At 35.7% G+C, this 18,738-nt stretch overlaps 1 protein-coding gene across 3 annotated transcripts; it reads left to right on the top strand.

The window, feature by feature from the left end:
* Positions 1-15,687: 15,687 nt before the first annotated feature.
* Positions 15,688-17,645, top strand: LOC131601582 (uncharacterized). Of its 3 annotated transcripts, XM_058873435.1 has the most exons (3): positions 15,747-15,828; positions 15,900-15,937; positions 16,064-17,645. In XM_058873435.1, the coding sequence occupies exon 3, from the start codon at positions 16,133-16,135 to the stop codon at positions 17,372-17,374; it is 1,242 nt and encodes a 413-aa protein (XP_058729418.1). In that variant the 5' UTR covers positions 15,747-15,828; positions 15,900-15,937; positions 16,064-16,132; the 3' UTR covers positions 17,375-17,645. The 3 variants fall into 3 exon arrangements, with proteins under 3 accessions (XP_058729419.1, XP_058729417.1, XP_058729418.1); XM_058873436.1 differs by lacking the exon at positions 15,900-15,937 and having other exon boundaries at positions 15,688-15,828; positions 16,154-17,645; XM_058873434.1 differs by lacking the exon at positions 15,900-15,937 and having other exon boundaries at positions 15,693-15,828.
* Positions 17,646-18,738: the final 1,093 nt, after the last annotated feature.

The raw sequence follows: 18,738 nt of genomic DNA, 5'->3' as shown, positions 1-18,738 counted from the left end.
AACACCAACCTCTCATAATCATGTCTCACCATCAAATTTGTTGCAAATCTGATGCGAAAAGACAGCAATAACCAGCGTTTCAAACAATAAACCACAAATCAATTTTTTAATTTACACCATTGACTTATTTGTTTTTCAGGAAAGAAAGAAGGAGAAACGACATCAGGAGCAGCTCCGCCGTGCCTCAAGTTCGCCCACCCGCACGCATCCGGCCAGATCCAAAACCGCACGTCAGAAGCACCATCACCGCCGATTTCAGCAAGCGTGAAGCCAACACCGCGACACCGAACTCGCCGCGACAAGCTGCAACTTGCGTTCACCGCTCACAACGCAACCTTCCTCGGTTCCGATCGCGATTCTCGATGCAGCCCCGTCATTGCTCCGTCGATCTCCTCTTCTACTGCCAAAAAAAAAAAGTTGAAAGATGATGACGTAAAGAAGGAGAAGGCATCGTGAAAAGAAAAATAAGAAACAACTGGTCTCCCTCCATGTATGTATGTGTTGTTTTATTATTTATTCCTGGTTTCTCTCCATGTATGTGTTGTTTTATTATTTATTCTTGGTTTATGTTTGCCATGTGTCAATTTACTATTAGTTTTTGAATCATGTTTGAAAAGTCAAACCAAGAGAAGTTAATTTCATTCTAATTCCAAACGTGAGAGAATAGAGAGCTGCCCATGTGTAATTTTTTTATTTTTTTTATTTTTTTTATTTTTATTTTTTAACAATTGGTTTTTCTAATTTATATTTTTAACAATTGGTTTAAATTTCTAATTTATAAAAAATACAAAACATACATGTTAGGATTATTAGATTTTTCTTTTATATCATTTTAGCAATTAAACTTTTATTTTATTTTTCATATAAAAATACAAAAAAAATATGTTAGACTTTATATTTTTTTTTACCTCTCATATAAAAATGCCAAAAATATATTGTTTAAATTCTAATTTCCTATTAGAATTTTTAATATGCTTATTTTTTTAGATTTTTTTTAGTTAATATTATTAGCATTTCTTTATATTTTCTTTGCATCACTTTCCTATATCCATACTAATATTTTCTTGTTTTATGAGGTATTACCATCATTGAGCGGCTGGACTATCTCATGGACATTCATTTATAATTTGTTGATCCTTGTACATTTAATTTCCCCTTTAATTTTTTTGGGTTTATAATAATCTTTGATCCCCCATTTTTGATTATGTAATCCCCGCCCCGAAGCCGTGTAATAGCGTAGGACTCTACTTTCTGCTTTTATTTTCTGTACCATATACCTGCTAGATGTATGTTAGGATTGTATGGCAAGATAACTCAATTAATCGTTAGCTCACTAACCTCAAGATAAATAACTGAAAACAACACACCCTTTTTACTTGTTCACACACTCACCTCTAGGGTACGCCCCTCTTGGTTGCCTTCGATTAAAAGGTCGAGTCCCTCGAAACGTAGAGGTATCCATTAGCAAAGTCCCTCGATTAAAAATCATTGCAAAGATCATAAGTCCCTCGATGACCCACGATGTTGCCTCGGTAATATGATCTAGTCCCTCGAACGGTTGCCTACGAAACAATGATTGTCCCTTCGAATATAGCTAAAGGTACCTCTACCCGTCGCCTTCAAACGACCTCGATGACCCTTCGATGACCCACACGTCCAATAAACAAGGATTTCCTACTTCTATATAGTATGGAAAATCCTAGGAATTTTAAAAGGTATAGAAAAAGACCAACTATTTAGGGTAGTGCTCTTAATATGCCTAGCTCAATAAAAAACATCTTTTCAAAACTTTTTCGAAATAATAAGGCTACGCATTTACGCTAAAGTCCTTATGTCCCTTTTCAATTCAAAACAAACAAACAAACATGAGCTAAGCAAGTTAAGAGCCCGTAGATAACTACGGATGAAGAGGGTGCTTACACCTTCCCTTTTCATAACTTACCCCCCGAGCCCGTTTCTTTTTAAAAGAGGTCTTTTTCTGTACTTTTTACCTTTCCTAACATTGGACAAAATAAAAGTCGGTGGCGACTCATGCTCACCGCAACATTGTTGCTTTAAAATAAAAGTCAGTTCACCGAGTTACACTTATCAACATATCTTGCTTGGATGAAAGTATGAATTGATCTAGATGTTAGCAAAATTTGTCATGTGAGAGATCAACATACCTCATCATTTTCACTTATACAAAAAGTGTAGTAAGTGTGATTCATGATTAACATGTTTAGTGCTTTGGATTGATTGACATGGTTTTTATGTGGAAGACTTGTTTCATGAATATGTCTAAGTACTAAAGGAAGTCATAAAACATTTATCCTTGGATGTTCAAACTTCAAAGAGCCATGTGCCTCCTATACTTCATTGAGAAATTTGGTTAATCATGTGAAGGTGGTTTAGAAACTCTTGCTTTTGTTTTTACTTTGATTGAGGACAAGCAAAGATTCCAGTTGGGGAGAGTTTGATAAGTGCTTTATTCATGCTAAAATGACTTATTATAACATAGCACTTATCTTGCTTATTTGACCTATTTCTCACATAAAAACCCCCAATTATTGAATAAACTATTATTGTGCAAGATTACTTGGCTTGGTTTGTTTTTGTGCAGGATTTGGCCTTAAAGCAAAAACCAGAAAACAGAGCATTCGCTGCAGCGAACTATATTTCGATGTAGCGAACTCCAGGCACTCAAAGGCAAAAATCCAGAAATAGTGCATTCGCTGCAGCGAATGGTAGCGAAGGCCCGATTCGCTGCAGCGAACCATATTTCGCTGTAGCGAATGAAGTCAGAATCAAACTTCCCAGTTTCGCTAGCAGCAAGCAGTAGTGAGGTACATTCGCTGCAGCGAACCATATTTCGCTGTAGCGAACTTTGGTGGTTTCTAGAAGATTTGAATTTCTTAAAGCTGAAGAAAACATTCGCTGGAGCGAAATATCCTTCGCGTAGCGAAATCTGGCGGTTCAACAAAGACTTAACCCTGAAGCAAACGTTCGCTGTAGCGAACTTCTGTTCGCGTAGCGAACTTAGGCGGCCAGAATTGCTATAAAAGGAGCAGAACTTATTTCAGAAAGGATTCATTCAGTTTCTATCATTGTAACACTTTTGTATTAGCAGTAGAATAGAAATATAAGAGGTTTTTAGGGAGAAGGAGCTAGAGATACATCGAGAGTCGAGAAATCGTCATTGATGTCGTTCCAACTCAAATCTTCCATTGAGCTTCAAACTACCATGAGTAGCTAAATCCCTCTCTTGTTGGGATTGGTCGTAGTTCACCAAACAGTATGTATTTTCTTTGATCATGGCGTTATATATAATTTATGTTTGAATCATTATCGTTGTTATCTTCGTTTTACCGTTTATTTCATGGATTGAATTGATATTGACAAATACGATTCTAATCTCGATCCAAGATAACAACTATTAAACTCTAAATGCTAGACATAGATTTAGGTTTAATATTCACTTCAAGTATTGAAACTTAATGCTACCGTATCGTTTAATAGGCTGAGAAATCGTCGATTAAACCATAAGGTAGAAATCTCAACAAACGTTTAGACATGAACTTTGTTGTGAGCAATACGTGATGATATTGAAACAAGCATACATTATGTATAACTGATCTAAGATTTACATATTGAATCGGTGGATGAAAACCAATTCCCAACAAGTCTTTTCCTTTGAAACTTATCTTTCGTTATTTACGCATTTTTACTTTCCGTAACTTTCAACCAAACAAATCTTGAAACTTATGCTTAGAGATATAGAAATTGTTGAACGGTTTTGATATCGCTCCAATCCCTGTGGATACGATAATACAAAATACTTACATTTGACTTGTACTTTCTACAACATCAGTATACAAATTCATACTTATCACGAAAATTGGAATAAGTTTCACATAACTTCACTCAAAAGCACTTAAACTCAACAATGGAGAAAATTGGCACAAAATCGATAGGAGGGTGAGGATCCTTCTCTATCCTTCATACAATATACACCCATAGTAGAGTGATATTCTCCTTACCTTAATTTCCAGCAAGCAAGCTCTCCAATGGTAGATTTCTCTTCCCAAACTCGTGTTCTCCTAGTGCCTCTTCTCCCTTCTCTTAGTTTTCCGCGTACTGACAATTTTTAGGTTTTTAATCTTTTTTTAAATTAAAAACCTAACTTAATCTTTTGGTTATCCTAATTTCTCCCTTCAACTTATGGGATCATGCTCATTATCCCTTAATTATCTCATTGTTCTACTTTTACCCCAACTATTCAAATTTTCTATTTATTTATTTAAAATTATCTAAAATTCTAATTAATTCTCTACACTCTAAATAAATACCGCGAAAATTTCCAAGCACCCAAATAATTAATAAAACTTAATTTCAATCCAATTAAAAAATAGAAATACAAGAAATTGGGTGTTACAACTCTCCCCCACTTAGAGAATTCACACCCTCGAAAATTACTTGAAGGAAATATCTCTAAATATGAATCCTTCATCTAACTCTCTAGCTCCCACGTCACGCTTTCACCATCAAGTCCTCCCCACACCACCTTCACCAACGCAATCTCTGTTCCTCTCAAGTGTTTCACCTCTTGATCCTCTACATTTAAGGATGATTCCTCTGGTCAAGTTCTCTCTAACCTGCACATCGTCAACTTAAATCACATGAGACAGATCATAAATGTATTTCCACAACTAAGATACATGAAAGACGTCATAAAGATTCAAAAGAAATGGCGGTAAGGTAGCTCTGTAGGCCACTTCTCCTACTCTCTACAAAATCTGATACGAGACAATAAAATGAGGCGTGAGCTTGTTATACTTCAACAAATGACCCACAACAGTTACCAGAGTAATTCTAAGAAACACATGATTCCCCTCTTGGAACTCAAGTGTTTTCCTCTACTTATCATGATAACTCTTCTGCCTGCTTTGCGAAGCTCTCATCTTCTCTAGAATCATCTTGATCTTTCACTAGTCTACTGAACAATCTCTGATCCAAGTACAATACTCTCATTGGACTCATATCAAAACAAAGGTGTCTGACACCTTGTGCCATACAAGGCTTTAAATGGTGTCATCCCAATACTATAATGGGAACTATTATTATAATTAAACTCAATCAATGACAAATAGTTGTCTCAAGCACCTCCTTGTTCTAGAACACAATCTCTAAAAAAATCTTCCAACGACTGAATCGTCCTCTTTGTGTGACTGTCCATTTACGGATGGTAGGCAGAACTCAACCTCAAATTGGTTCCCAAGGCTTACTATAAGCTCTCCTAAAACCTTGATGTGAATCTCATATCTCTATTTGAAATAAATCTCGACAGAATACCAAGCAAACTGACAATCTTCTCAATATATATCTCAGCTAACTTCTACAAAGGATAATTGATCTTTATCGGAATGAAATGAGGCGACTTAGTCAGTCTATCCATTACAACCCAAATAAAATCACTTTCCTAATAATTTTTAGGAAAACTCGTCACAAAATCCATCAAAATGCTATCCCACTTTCATTCAGGAATACTTAACAGTTGTATCAATCCATACGACTTCTAATGCTTAATCTTTAACTTCTGACAAGTCAAACAAGAATACACAAAATATACAATCTCCTTCTTCATACATAGCCACCAAAACATATTCTTAAGGTCTTGATACATTTTAGTAGCTCATGGATGAATACTTAAGCTACGCATGTGACCTTCCTCAAGAATTCTCTTCTTAAGCTCTAGCGATTATGATACACAAACTCTGTCTCAGAATCTTATAATCTCATTCTCATCAACTCTAAAGTCCATTTCTTTACCTTGATTAATCGATAAAAGTGATCAATTAATCCCAATTTCAATTTCTGACCTTCTTTGATTTCTTTAATAATGCTACTAATCAGCTTCAACATATCCAACTTCACACTTTGCGACGTCATCTCATACGCCAAGCTAAGATCTCTGAACTGCTCAATCATATCTAATTCTCTAACCATAAGCGTAGATATATGTAGGGACTTCCTACTTAAAGCATTTGCTACCACATTCGCTTTACTCAAATGGTAACTGAACCTAAAATCACACTCCTTCAAAAATTCAAGCCATCTTATCTGCTTCATATTCAGCCTCTTCTGATCAAACAGATACCTCAAGCTCTTATGATAGTTGAACACATCAAACCTCAAATCATACAGATAGTTACTCTACACCTTAAGCATAAACACTACAGTTGCCAACTCTAAGTCATAGGTACGATGATTCCTCTCGTGAATCTTCAGTTGTCTCGAATCATAAGCTACAACATGATTGTTCTACATTAGCACATTATAACACCTCGAGTTATTTAATTAATTAATTATAATTGAATTGTGTGATGTTGTGTTTATTTGGTGTTTTGGTATGTTTGGGGACCCTTCGGTGTAGGGTGATAACCTATAGAAAATTAGAGTTGGAGGTGTTAGGGGTGGGTGAGTAATTGTGTAGAAACATAAGGGTGAAAGAGTATGTTATTACTAGAATTATGTAATTAGAAATTAAGTAGATTAAATAATATTAGTAATAATAGAATTAAATAATTATTTAGTTTTAATTCATTATTTTATTAATAGAGAATAATAATATATTAAGAGAATTAGGGGTTAGTGAGGTCATAATATGACAGTACGTGAAAAGAGAGAAGAACAAGGGCTAGGGCTTGAGGAAGTGTCTGTATTGTTAGAGGGAAGAACACTTTAGCTAGGAATTTCAAAGTAAGGGTGTGGTTCCAATCTTCTAAAGGGTTGTATAATGATATGTAGGTTTAGGCGTTATGAATTGTCATGGTTAATATGTTGTTTATGATTTACCCTTGTTGTATGATTGAATTGATTGGATGAATGTTGGTATGTTATGTGTGTGTGTGTGTGTGTGTGTATATATATATATATATCGAGTGAATTGTTGTTATTGAATGATGTGATTTTGTATGTTGTTGGGAACAAACCTGTAAATTATGATTGCTTAATGTTTCAAGAAAATATGAAGGTTTTTGGGTGGGTGAGAACTGATTTTTGTACACTGACATAGCATAACACTCCTTTTGTCGCACTGGTAATCGATTACAAGAATGGGCGTAACCGATTATAGTTGCGATGACTTTTCAAATTTGGGGAATTTTTGAAGCTGTAAACGATTACCGTATCTGGCGTAATCGATTACACAGTATTTTTGTCGAAAAATCTGGGCTTTGGGAAGGGCATAATTGATTATCATAAATGGCATAATCGATTACGGTTGTGAAACATTGAGAATGCAGACTGAAATGTGAGTGTTTAATCGATTACAAGAAAGGGTGTAATCGATTACCACATGTTTTGGTAGAATTTTTATCAAACTTTGGAAATTCGTATCTTGAGATTAGGGTGCCCGTTTGACGTGCTGTTAGAACCTGTGGAGAGCTGGTACAATGTAATTTTGTGTAAAAATGATTTCATGTTTCTGGAACTGAGTTCGATGCTATGAATGGTTTTACATAGTGAAAATTGTATGTTGTGGTATGATATTGGTGCTTGAATTATACATTGTATGTATCGTTGTTGCGTGTTGTACTACGTGTATTGTTGCAGATCTGTTCTAGCAGGTGCATGGTGTATGGTGGCCAGAATTGGCGGAATACAATTGCCAATGGTTAAAGGCATTGCATTTGTTGTTGTTGTTGCATGTTTGATATGTGTCATGCATCATTGGTGTTTGGACGGTGGTTCGTATTGGTGAGCCTCAACCCCATTATGTGGATTTGAGTGCGTTTTGGTGTGCTTCGTCCCTATGGTGAGGATCAGAGCGGTGAACCTGAGTGTTCACAAAATGGTACAACATGCATTGAGTCTTTGGTGTTGAGTCTCTATGCATTGCATAATTGTTGTTATTGTTATTGTTGTTGTATAATTTGTGATTATGGCATGAAGGTGATTTTACATAACTGTTGTGTAATTTGTGTATTGTTGATGGTGTGGAAGGGAATAGGTGGAATGGATTACTATGCATGAAATAATTTGTATCTACTTATTATTATGCATTCCTCTATATTATTGTGATATTTCACCCCTTTTGTTTGAATGTTGTCTCTATGTGGGTAACACGCAGGTGATCCAAAGTGAAGGTATGGACGTTAGTAGAAGAGGTTGCTCTTCTTTATTTGCTTTCGTCGGTGTCGGTGTCTGCTCTGATATGTAATAATGGGGGTCGAACGCTTGTATGTTATATTTATAATTGCAGGAGATTTTATAATGTCTCTTTTGTTGCAACCTTTATAACTACCTTATGTTATATTTTCTTTCAATTAAGGATTTACTCTGATCTTTAATTAATACTTTCTCGGGGAAATTTAGGGTGTTACATAGTGGTATCAGAGCAGGTCGGGTTGTACAGCCAAGTTTTTAAGTCAGTTCAGTGTGACCGTTAAATACTGTCGAGGTAGTTTCTACTAACCATTGTTGTTGTTGTGGTGGTGGAACAGAAAATGGCTGGAAGAAACGATGTTGTGATTGCTGCTACTTTGTAGTATGTTGTGCGGGCGGTGCAGAATTTGTCTAATGTTGGTGGGAACGATGAGTTCCTTAACTCAGGGACATTTCAGAGGAACAACCCCCTTACTTTCAAAGGTATGTATGATCTTGATGGAGCGCAGGCTTGACTCAAGGAGATTGAGAGGATCTTTGGGTGATGGACTGCTCGGAGGCATAAAGGATACGGTTTGATACTCATATGCTAGCTGAGGAGGCTAATGACTGGTGGGTTAGCACCCGTCAAAGACTGTAAGCAATGGGCAAGGTTACTACTTAGGCTGTGTTCAGCAGGAAGTTTTTGAGAAAGTATTTTCCAGAAGATGTTCGTAGGAAGAAGGAAATTGAATTCCTTAAGCTTAAATAAGGGAGTTCTTCTATAATAGAGTATGATGCTAAGTTCGTGGAGCTGGTGAAGTTCTATCCTCATTATAGTGAAGCAATTGTTGATTTCTCAAAGTGTATCAAGTTTGAGAATGCGTTGCGTCCGGAGATCAAGTGGGTTATAGGGTATCAGCAAATCCGCAGATTTTCAGAGTTGGTAAATAGTTGTAGAATCTATGAGGAGGATATCAAAGCTCATTCGTCTCATTATAAGATTCAGAGTGAGAAAAGGGGAAAGCATTTTATTAACCGTGGAAAACCTTACTAGTGCAAGGATAGAGTATAAGTTTAAAGGGTTAGTCAATTATTGGGGTTAAAGTTAAAATAATATAATAATAAAGGGATATTAGTAATAAATAATATGAATTATTGTTATTATTAATATTATTATTATTATTCATATTGTTATTATAATTATTAGTATTATATAATTAAATAATAATTAGAAATAATAAGAAATAAGGAATATAGGGAGATAACATATAAGTTAGAAAATCACTTTACGTGAAAGGAGAAAGAAGAGAGATAGGAAAAAAAATTAGGGAAATGAAGCAATTTTCACCATCAACAAGGGAATCAAGCTTGGAATTGAGGTAAGGGGGAAAATGGGTTCCTTCCACAGTGAATGGTGTCGAACATGAGAGGATAGTGAGGGTTCCTTCCCCTATTAGGATTATTTGTGTTCTTCATGTTTGCCTTGAAATTGAATATGTATGTGGGTGATTGATTGTGTGAATTCGCAATTGAGACCATATGTGTGATTATAATGATGATAAAATCCATGAACAAGATGAATTGTTGTTGTGAAAATTCTACTATTATGAGTTCTTGATGAACAATGTGTTTGTGATCAAATATGAGATTATGGGCATGTCAATGGATGTGAAAATTATGGTTTATTGATAGGTAGATAGTGTATAATAATTTTAGGTTGATAGGAACTAGATTGGATATTGTTTTGGGTTGATTTTAGGAGCTTGGAAGCTTTTCAATGGGGGAAAATCACACTGATGTGAAACTGTGAAGAATTTTGAAAATTTATGTCTCAGACTGCCCATACGCTTATGAGGTGAGGTCATACGCATATGAGTCTAGCGCACCAGGTGCCAGACGCGTATGATACGGGCAGGGAAGGGCATGTGGAGAAGGCCATACATGTATGGGGCACTGCAATACGCGTTTGAACCTGTTGAGTTGGTTTTTTATATTTTTTTCTATTTCTTTCTCGATTTTGCATGCAACGTAATTTCCAATGATCCCAGAGAGTAAAAATGACTTAGATAACTAAAGAACAATTTAGGTCTGTGTTTAGTAAGTAAAATAGGCGAGTCTTACGGGAACCTATACTGGGTGCGAGGCTTGTATGCTAACATTGTGAAATCGTTAATTGATGTGTATTATGGTGTGAATGATGTAATTCTGGAAGAGAATTACGGTGAGTATGTGGCTCATGTGTGATCAATGTGGATCGTGTTATGTACAATATTATACTGAATTGTGCATATTTGTATGTCATGTATTATCATATCGTGTATGTGGAGACGAACCTAGGTGGGAATTCAAGATGGGTGCCTAGTCTTGTCCGGACTCTCGGAGTAGAGTCGAGTGGAGATAAGTCGCAGTTCGGGGGAACACTTAAGACTTATCCAGATTTCGACGGGAATCAGGTTTGTATAAATGAATTGTATTGGTCATGTTGGTACCGCATGCATAGAGTCGTGATGGGTGAATCACTTTACATACATGATTGAAATATTCATGCACGGTGAAGGTGCAACTATTGCTATATCAGTTGTTTGTACGTCCGATTGTTGTGTTTTTTGTGAATACTACTCCTTAGCATGTGATATTCACCGATAATTATTTGAATGAAATTCTCACCCCTTTTTTATTGTTTTGTCTGTGCTTCTGTGGAAGTACTTGAGTAAACCTTGGAGCTTATGTTGCTTAATCGAGTATTAGGAGTCGCTCTGAAACATAACACGGGAAATATGGGATTTTGATTTGTATTTGTTTATTCGTTCGTATCTTATTTTCAGATTATGGTGAACCATGAGTTTGGTGGAGTTTATTTTTGTTGGGGCCTTAGAGCCATTGAAGTGAATTATATTGAACTTCCGCGCTATTTAATTTGATTGTTAAGCATTAATAATGAATTGACTTGATACTTCATGAGTTTTTTTAGATGTAACATTCCTACTTATGTGTGTAACACCCCTTTTATAAACCCCAAATTTTATATATATTCATAGAGTAACATAAAATGCATACAATAAAGGGTGCCACATGTCGTTTCCAAAACAATTGAAAACCAAACATAAACATACAATTAACACGCACATGATCAGTTATAACACATATCGAACGTCACGTTTTCTCAAGTATGCATATCGCAACAAAATTATAACTTCTCAAATCAATTTCAATGATAATATCTTATACTATAATTACATACCAACATAATGACATTATCATATCATAAATGAGTCATATGAATTCAAACATAGGCACCAAGGCCACTTAACATAATATCTCCAATACAATGTTAAAATAAGATAAATAGAACAATATCTCAAACATCTAAATATGATTTCAAACACCCCCGTGTTACATGATCAGAGCATTGACTCAATACCTAACAAAATGAAAAATAATTGATACGCTACTCGGCTAAATCCTCGTGCAAGCACACTACTCGTCGGAACCTGCGCGATGTCGCATTGAACATCATTCAAAAAAAGGGTGAGAATTCACATCATAATGAATACATATAATATGCACAATGAATATAGTACACTAAAATCTAACAAATTCATCACACTTCATAATTAAATGAGTTCTACAATTACGACACATAACACAAATCTCCAATTATCACATAAGCACACATCAATCCAGTTATCACATAGCAAAATCAATGTGTCTCCAAAAGCAATTAATGCGAATCATGCATGTGGTACTACGTGAAAATCAAGCTCACCGCTCCCGATTCCATACTCAAGAACCAGATCCACACTTCCGATCTGGACAAGACCAAAGCCCTCAAAATATGAACATTTAGTTCACTACTTCTGATCCACATAGAAACGAAGCCATGCTTCTATTTACATTCAAGGATCAAAGAAACACCTCTATTTCCCTTCAAGGATCAATGTCGTCATCGTAGCTCACACCCCACATGGGCACACTACCAAAGAACATATAGTTCGTCACCTCTATTTCCCCTCAAAGGACCAAGGCCACCATGAATGCATGTACAATTTCCACAAAACATATGCAATTAAGATCATCCAACAATCCTAACATGCCGCATACCACAATAATTCAACACATTAAATTATCCTCCAATTGCACAATATACATCCATCACGTAAACAACATCAACAATGCATCCAAATAGCATTAAACATTTACACACATCATGAATAACATATAACATCATAGCTCAGCAATGTTATTATCATCCAACATCAATTCACATATTACATAAATATAATTCAAGTAACATGTCTTCACTCATGTATGCATCATACTCGTAGTATTCACCAATTCAACACTTCATCATAACATATATTAAACAATACCAACACATGTTGTTCACATCCAACATCAACTTATTATAGCACATACGTTAAGTCAAGAAAAAACATAGTTAAATCAATTCACATTAGAAAATCATTACCTATTACTATATCACCACGTGGTCTCATTGTCTCATCATAAGGAAATCACTCATCAAGTATAACATAACAGTTACACCAACTCTTAACAAAGAACATATTTCCTATGTTATCTCGACATAGTTCATCATTTCATCTTAGTTCCAATCTCTAGAGACTATACCTTGTGGTTCATTTTATTATACCAATGTATAGTTCATCTCATTAGCTTTCCAACGCTTCGAACGGCCGTTAAATCGGAGTTACGGTCGCAAAGTTATGTTCAAAACAATTTTTTATAAAAGTATCAGTTTTGTAACAGTATGTATCGACGCAAAACCTCATGTGTCGACTCATAATTCAGAATTTTGATTTTTCAATACAGCATGTATCGACGCATAAGCTTACGTATCGACTCATAATAGAATTTTTTCGGACATGTGTCGACGCATAATCTTTCGTATCGACTCATAACAAAATTTTTCCAGACATGTATCGACGCATAAGCTTTCGTATCGACACATACACCTTTCAAACTTCTGTTTTTATAAAACTATATAGTATGTGTCGATGCAAACCAACATGTGTCGACTCATGTTACGAAAATTTCCCCAAATCACATCCAAAAACCTTGTTCAGACTATGGGATCTCAATCAAAGATCAACAACAATCTATAGAAACATAATACATATATAACTCACATCAATTTCATGGATTTCTACACAACCCTAACATTTTGAAAATTATGAAATAGAGAGATAAAAAATCCTAAGCATACAACTACCCATTGCATACATATATACCCACAATAATGAGGATTCTCCCTCTCACCTTAGGTTAATCCTTCTTCTTCTAGGTTTCCTTCACTCTCTCCCTTTTTCTCCTCTTTCTCTTCTCTCGAGTTCTCTCTTCTCTTCTTTCAAAGTAAATGTTATGAGAGACTAAACCTAATCTCTCTAACTATCTTTCTCAAATCAAATGGGCTTAGTCATTCACACCCCTTATTACTTCCATTTTAATTAATTAGACCCTATAGCTATTATCTCATTATTCTATCAATAATTCTAATAACCCAATTAGCACAATAACACACAATTAAATAATTATCACACAAAGTAATAATTAAATTAAATAAATAAAAAATAATTAATAAAATAGCTAATAAATAAAAATCGGGATGTTACAATGTGTACTCTGATTATTTCAAAAAATTACTTAATACTTAATTAATGGGGAAAGTAGGGTGTTACAGCCTTGACCGACTTTTCGAAACACCCCCAATTCAGTTAAACTCCTTGTAGAAGATCACCAATTGACTTTTTCAAAAATATTTCCTCTAAAGACATGTCTTCTTCCTTATAACTATACAAACCAACCAAAATCAAGCATTGGTTCTGATTACAATACTTATGGAAGGTGTTTGAAAAATCAGATGTAGGGTCAGGTTCCAAGCGGCAAACCTTCACATGCTTCTCCTCAGTAATAAGAGTAAACAGGTAGATACGCTCGTCAAACTCCTTTAAGTTTTTCAGAGTAAGCTTCAAAGTACCAAGTATGTTGCATTAAGGAGAGAAAACAAGAACCATTTGCCTAGTTATGGTTGTTCTGAATCTTTAAAAGATGGAAAAAGCATCATAGTCTGCTTACATCATTTATACTCGCACCCGTTTTGAAAGACTTTAACAAACGCCCAGCTCACCAGATGTAATTGTGAGGGAGCAATCAAAAAATAATCAACACACCAAATTCTAATTTGTTAAGGTGAAAACGATAGTCTATGATGGAAAGCAAACATTCATGAAAAAGGATAACACATCTCCCATATCGATTGTAAATCCTTTTATCTCCATACAGGGAAATACCCCTTGTCTGTCGTAGGTCCCATGTCTATCAAAGCTTGGTCCAATGTACTTTCATGAGCGAAGGGGGAAGCAATCCCTAATATGTTGGGATCCACCCAATCACCTGAAATATCCTTTCTAGCCTTCTTGGTTGAAATTGACGTTGTTGTCATGTTTGAAATATGTTGTAAACAAAATTGATGCAAGTGCAACTAAGTAAGCGAGCTTGGGCAATCTTTATTCCCCGATGAAATAGCACAAGAATGAAGGGAAACATGAACTTTAAGCTCAGAAGAAGGATCAATCCAACATGCAAAATCAGTATCAACGAACAAGATCGTATATGTTCGATTCAATGGTAAACTAAAATGCTCTCAAGAAACAATAATAGAAGAACAAAACACTAGCTTCACATATAGCTCACAATAATAAAGTAAAGTAATACTTCAAGAAGTCATTTATATTCTATATAAGCACTTAGGGCCATGCGATCAACAAAGCACTACCAATGATGGAAATCCTCTTAGAAACAACCTAAAAGCACTCGAGCACTCTAAAAGAGAAGTAACATCGTTGATAGTTAGTAAAGATGTGTCAGTCTCTCTCAGCATTGCGTTAAAACTTCCAAGGGTAACACTTAATGCACCCATTCTCGGAGCACCAATGTCCCATCTAGGACGTTCACGTCCGCGAATCCCGTGGCCAAAGAACAACGTATGTCACAAATCCTCGCCATGCAAAGTAGAGACAAGGGGTTAAGGGAAACTATTCTAGGTTGGACGTAAGGTCCAAGAAACAGAAGCCTAGTTGGAATGTAAGAAGCTACCATATGAATAATAGGTAAGTTTTTTTTTTCCTCCGTGTTGTAGAGTATCCATCACGAGGATGCCCTATCAATCTCCTAGATCAATCCAACATTTAACCGAATCCCACACGCATGAAGTTACCAACTACCATTCCTTTTCAAAGAAAAAAACGCGTCACTCTTCAGTTATTCAAATCCATCTTTACTCAAACTCTTTTTCTCACTCTCTTACTGAATTAAACGTTGAAGTGCGAACTTTACATGCCTGCCCCCCACAATCGCATCAAAAACCTTGAACCGCAAATTCACCCTCTCAAAACACCCTATAATTTCAAAGCAGAACAAAAGCATTACTTTATTTTTAATAATAAAAAAAATCAATCAAAAGAAAGAAAACAATTATTGTTTCTTACAAAAGAAAACAAAAAATAACAATACATTACAAAACCAAAACGAATTGCCCTAGAAGAAAAAAAAAAGATTATAAGTCTGTGTCCGTCAATGACTCTCCAAAAAATCAATCAACCAAACCAATAAACAAACAAATCTCCAAATCACATCGTCACCGATTTTCCAATCCCCCGATTCATCATCCTCATCGTTCCCATGGTAATCCCTCACTCCTCCTTCATCCAATTCCGCTTCCTTTTCTGATTTTTTCCCAATCTCAAAATTTTCAGTTAACGTTCTTTGTTCCGTTTCAGTTTTGTTGAACAAGGTATCCAAAATTCTCTCTCAGTTCAATTATCAATGTTTAATTAGTTATTTAATTTTATATCTATGAGAATCTTTGATTATGTTGTTGTTTAATTGAATTGAATTGAATTGTTTTGATTTGTAATAGGATTTTGAAACTTAAGAAATGTTGTTAATGGATTAAACCTAAAAAAGAGGAGTTAAGGTTTTGTATAATATGGAGCTTGATTTGAATCAGGAGCCTTTGGATCAAACTAGTAGTTCAGTAGTTGAATTTGATTCCGTATTGGAAGAACTCGAAGCTGCCGAGGGAAATATTCGGGACCGAATAAGACACCTCGAAGAGATTACTTCGAGAGCGAGGCAGAGTCGGGGGTTGCCGCGGAGGATGAATTCGCCGATTCGGATAACTAATTTTACGGGAGAAGCGGCGAGTGGTGAGGATGTTGGAGATGAAGAGGAAAGGGAGGAGCAGAATGATGTTGAGAAAGGTGGGAAAAGGAAAAGTGCGCATTTAGTAGCGAAAGCGTTGGGGGTGGAGGAGGTTGAGGATGGTAAAGTGGAGGAGAGTAGTGGGGGGTTTTATGATTGTAATATATGTTTGGAGGTTGCGAGGGATCCTGTTTTGACGTGTTGTGGGCATTTGTTTTGTTGGCCGTGTTTTTATCAGTTGTCGTATGTTTATTCGAGAGCGAAGGAGTGTCCTGTTTGTAAGGGGGAGGTTACTGAAGCGGGTGTTATTCCGATTTACGGGAATGGTAATGCGGGAGCTGATTGCCAGATGGAAATGAAAGAAGCCGGTTTGAGAGTTCCTCCTCGGCCTAAAGCTCCTAGAATTGAGAGTATCAGACAGAAGTTGATAACTCAAGGTGCATCTTCTTCGTCTATTGTCCAAAGCATTCGGCGGTTTCATAACCGGATTGGTGGATTTGGCGAACAAGCTCAGGTAGAAAGCCCTAATACCAGAGGTGATAGAAGTAATGGCACACTCGTTCGTTCTCGCACGCAGACTGATATTAATCAACATGCTGGCACTCATCAAGTTTCGAGGCTGCTAGAACAAGGAGCTTCTTCATTTTCATCGCTTTCATCAGCGCTAAATTCTGCAATGGATTCTGCAGAAAGATTAGTTCAGGACCTTGAATCTTATATCCACGGCCACAATATAGGAGGAAGCAGAGAGCTAAACACTCATGCTGATAATAGAAGTCCATCGCTTAGTATTGCTGCGACAAATCGCACAGAGAGCCGTGCTCAAGATGTTGTTGACGTGGCCAATTCTGCTGCTGCTGCAGCTAGGAATGTTGACGATATTGCTGTTATTGGTTCAGAAATTCTGACAATTGATAGAGACATACAGATTAGTCCGTTAGACCCTTCTTCGTCAAATAGTAGAAGAAGAAACGGTGTTTCAAGACAAGTTTCAAATGAACCTAGAAGAAGAAGAAGATTGAGATGATTGTCTTTTATGTAAGGGGTCACGATCCGCGTTATATTTATCATAGGTTCATCGTTTCATTGCATACAATTTGTTTGTCATACACAATTTTCATTTCTTTCTAAAACAAATTTGTTATCTTAGTTATTATGTATATATATCGCATTTTATTTAACAGATGTAAGGATATTTGTCTGTTTGGATTGGTTGATTTGAACCTATTTGTCTGCTTGTGAGACTGTTTGATATAGCTTATGGAAACAGAAACAGTTTATGACTTATCTTCCATCAATATCCTCTCATGTTTGTTACAATATAGTGTCACATTTGAGTAAGTAAAGGTTATCAGTCATCACACTATCCCTTAACATGTTCCTGTTAGACTGATATTTGTCTTCTGATTATCTAGTTTTCGAGCTTTCCGTCATCCTTCAGATTGGCCTTTCCCGCCCCTTGACTCCAGTTTGTGAGGCGCGGTCTGGTCAGGAGCCTCTAGCATTAGAGAGATAGAGACAAAGTCACTAAAGTCTCCAAATGTTAAAGTCATCAAGTCTTTCCCAATCTAACACACTTACATAAATGACAGATGACAAGTGAAACATGGCCATCAAGTCTTGTGCCTCTCCTTTTCCAAATAATCATATAATAATTTTAGGATAAACCAACTATGTTCTCATTTTTCTTTATTAATTCCTATTGCAACAAAAAATATGCACACTAAAAATAACTGCTCATATTAAATACTAATTAATAGTTACTAACTCACACAAAAATTACCAAGTCCCTTTGCATAATATTTCTTTATGAGTGGTCTAAGGGTGTGTTTGGGAGTTTGGAGGGAACAGAGGGGGCTTTGAAAAAAAGGGAAGAATTGGCTGGAAAGATTTGAAGGATTTTGGTTATGAGGGTTTTGGAGGATTTGGTTTTAATTTTAAACAAAAAAAATCCCTAATTTGAGGGAACTCAAAATTTATATTGAATGATGGTTTTGGAGGATTTTGAATGGCTCATGTAAATTTTTCAAATATCTTGTATGTTGTTATAATATTCTGAAAATTGAAAATATAGTAATGATAAACATTTTTTTTATCATTCTATATAATATTATTTTTTTAAAAAATATCAAATATTTTTCTATATTTTTTTTGAAAATTCGTTTTCGGAAGCCTTTCCCTCTCTTCCCCTCCAAATTTGCAAACAAAGCCTAAAAGTACTCCTTTCCAAAAGAAGGTGAGATGAAGGAAATTGCTCTTCAATGACATTGACTATTTTCAAAGAGTTGCAAATTTTAGGAAATCTTTTTATTGAAGGAGGATCTTGTGACATTCAAAACTTCAAATCTAATTAAATAAAGAAATATAAAGGTTTTCAAAAGAGATGGCAAT

Source organism: Vicia villosa, linkage group LG5 (genome assembly GCF_029867415.1).
Source record: "Vicia villosa cultivar HV-30 ecotype Madison, WI linkage group LG5, Vvil1.0, whole genome shotgun sequence".
Taxonomy (NCBI): Eukaryota; Viridiplantae; Streptophyta; class Magnoliopsida; order Fabales; family Fabaceae; genus Vicia; species Vicia villosa.
Note: the sequence above shows the minus strand (reverse complement) of the source record. Positions and strands in the feature narration are given on the sequence as shown.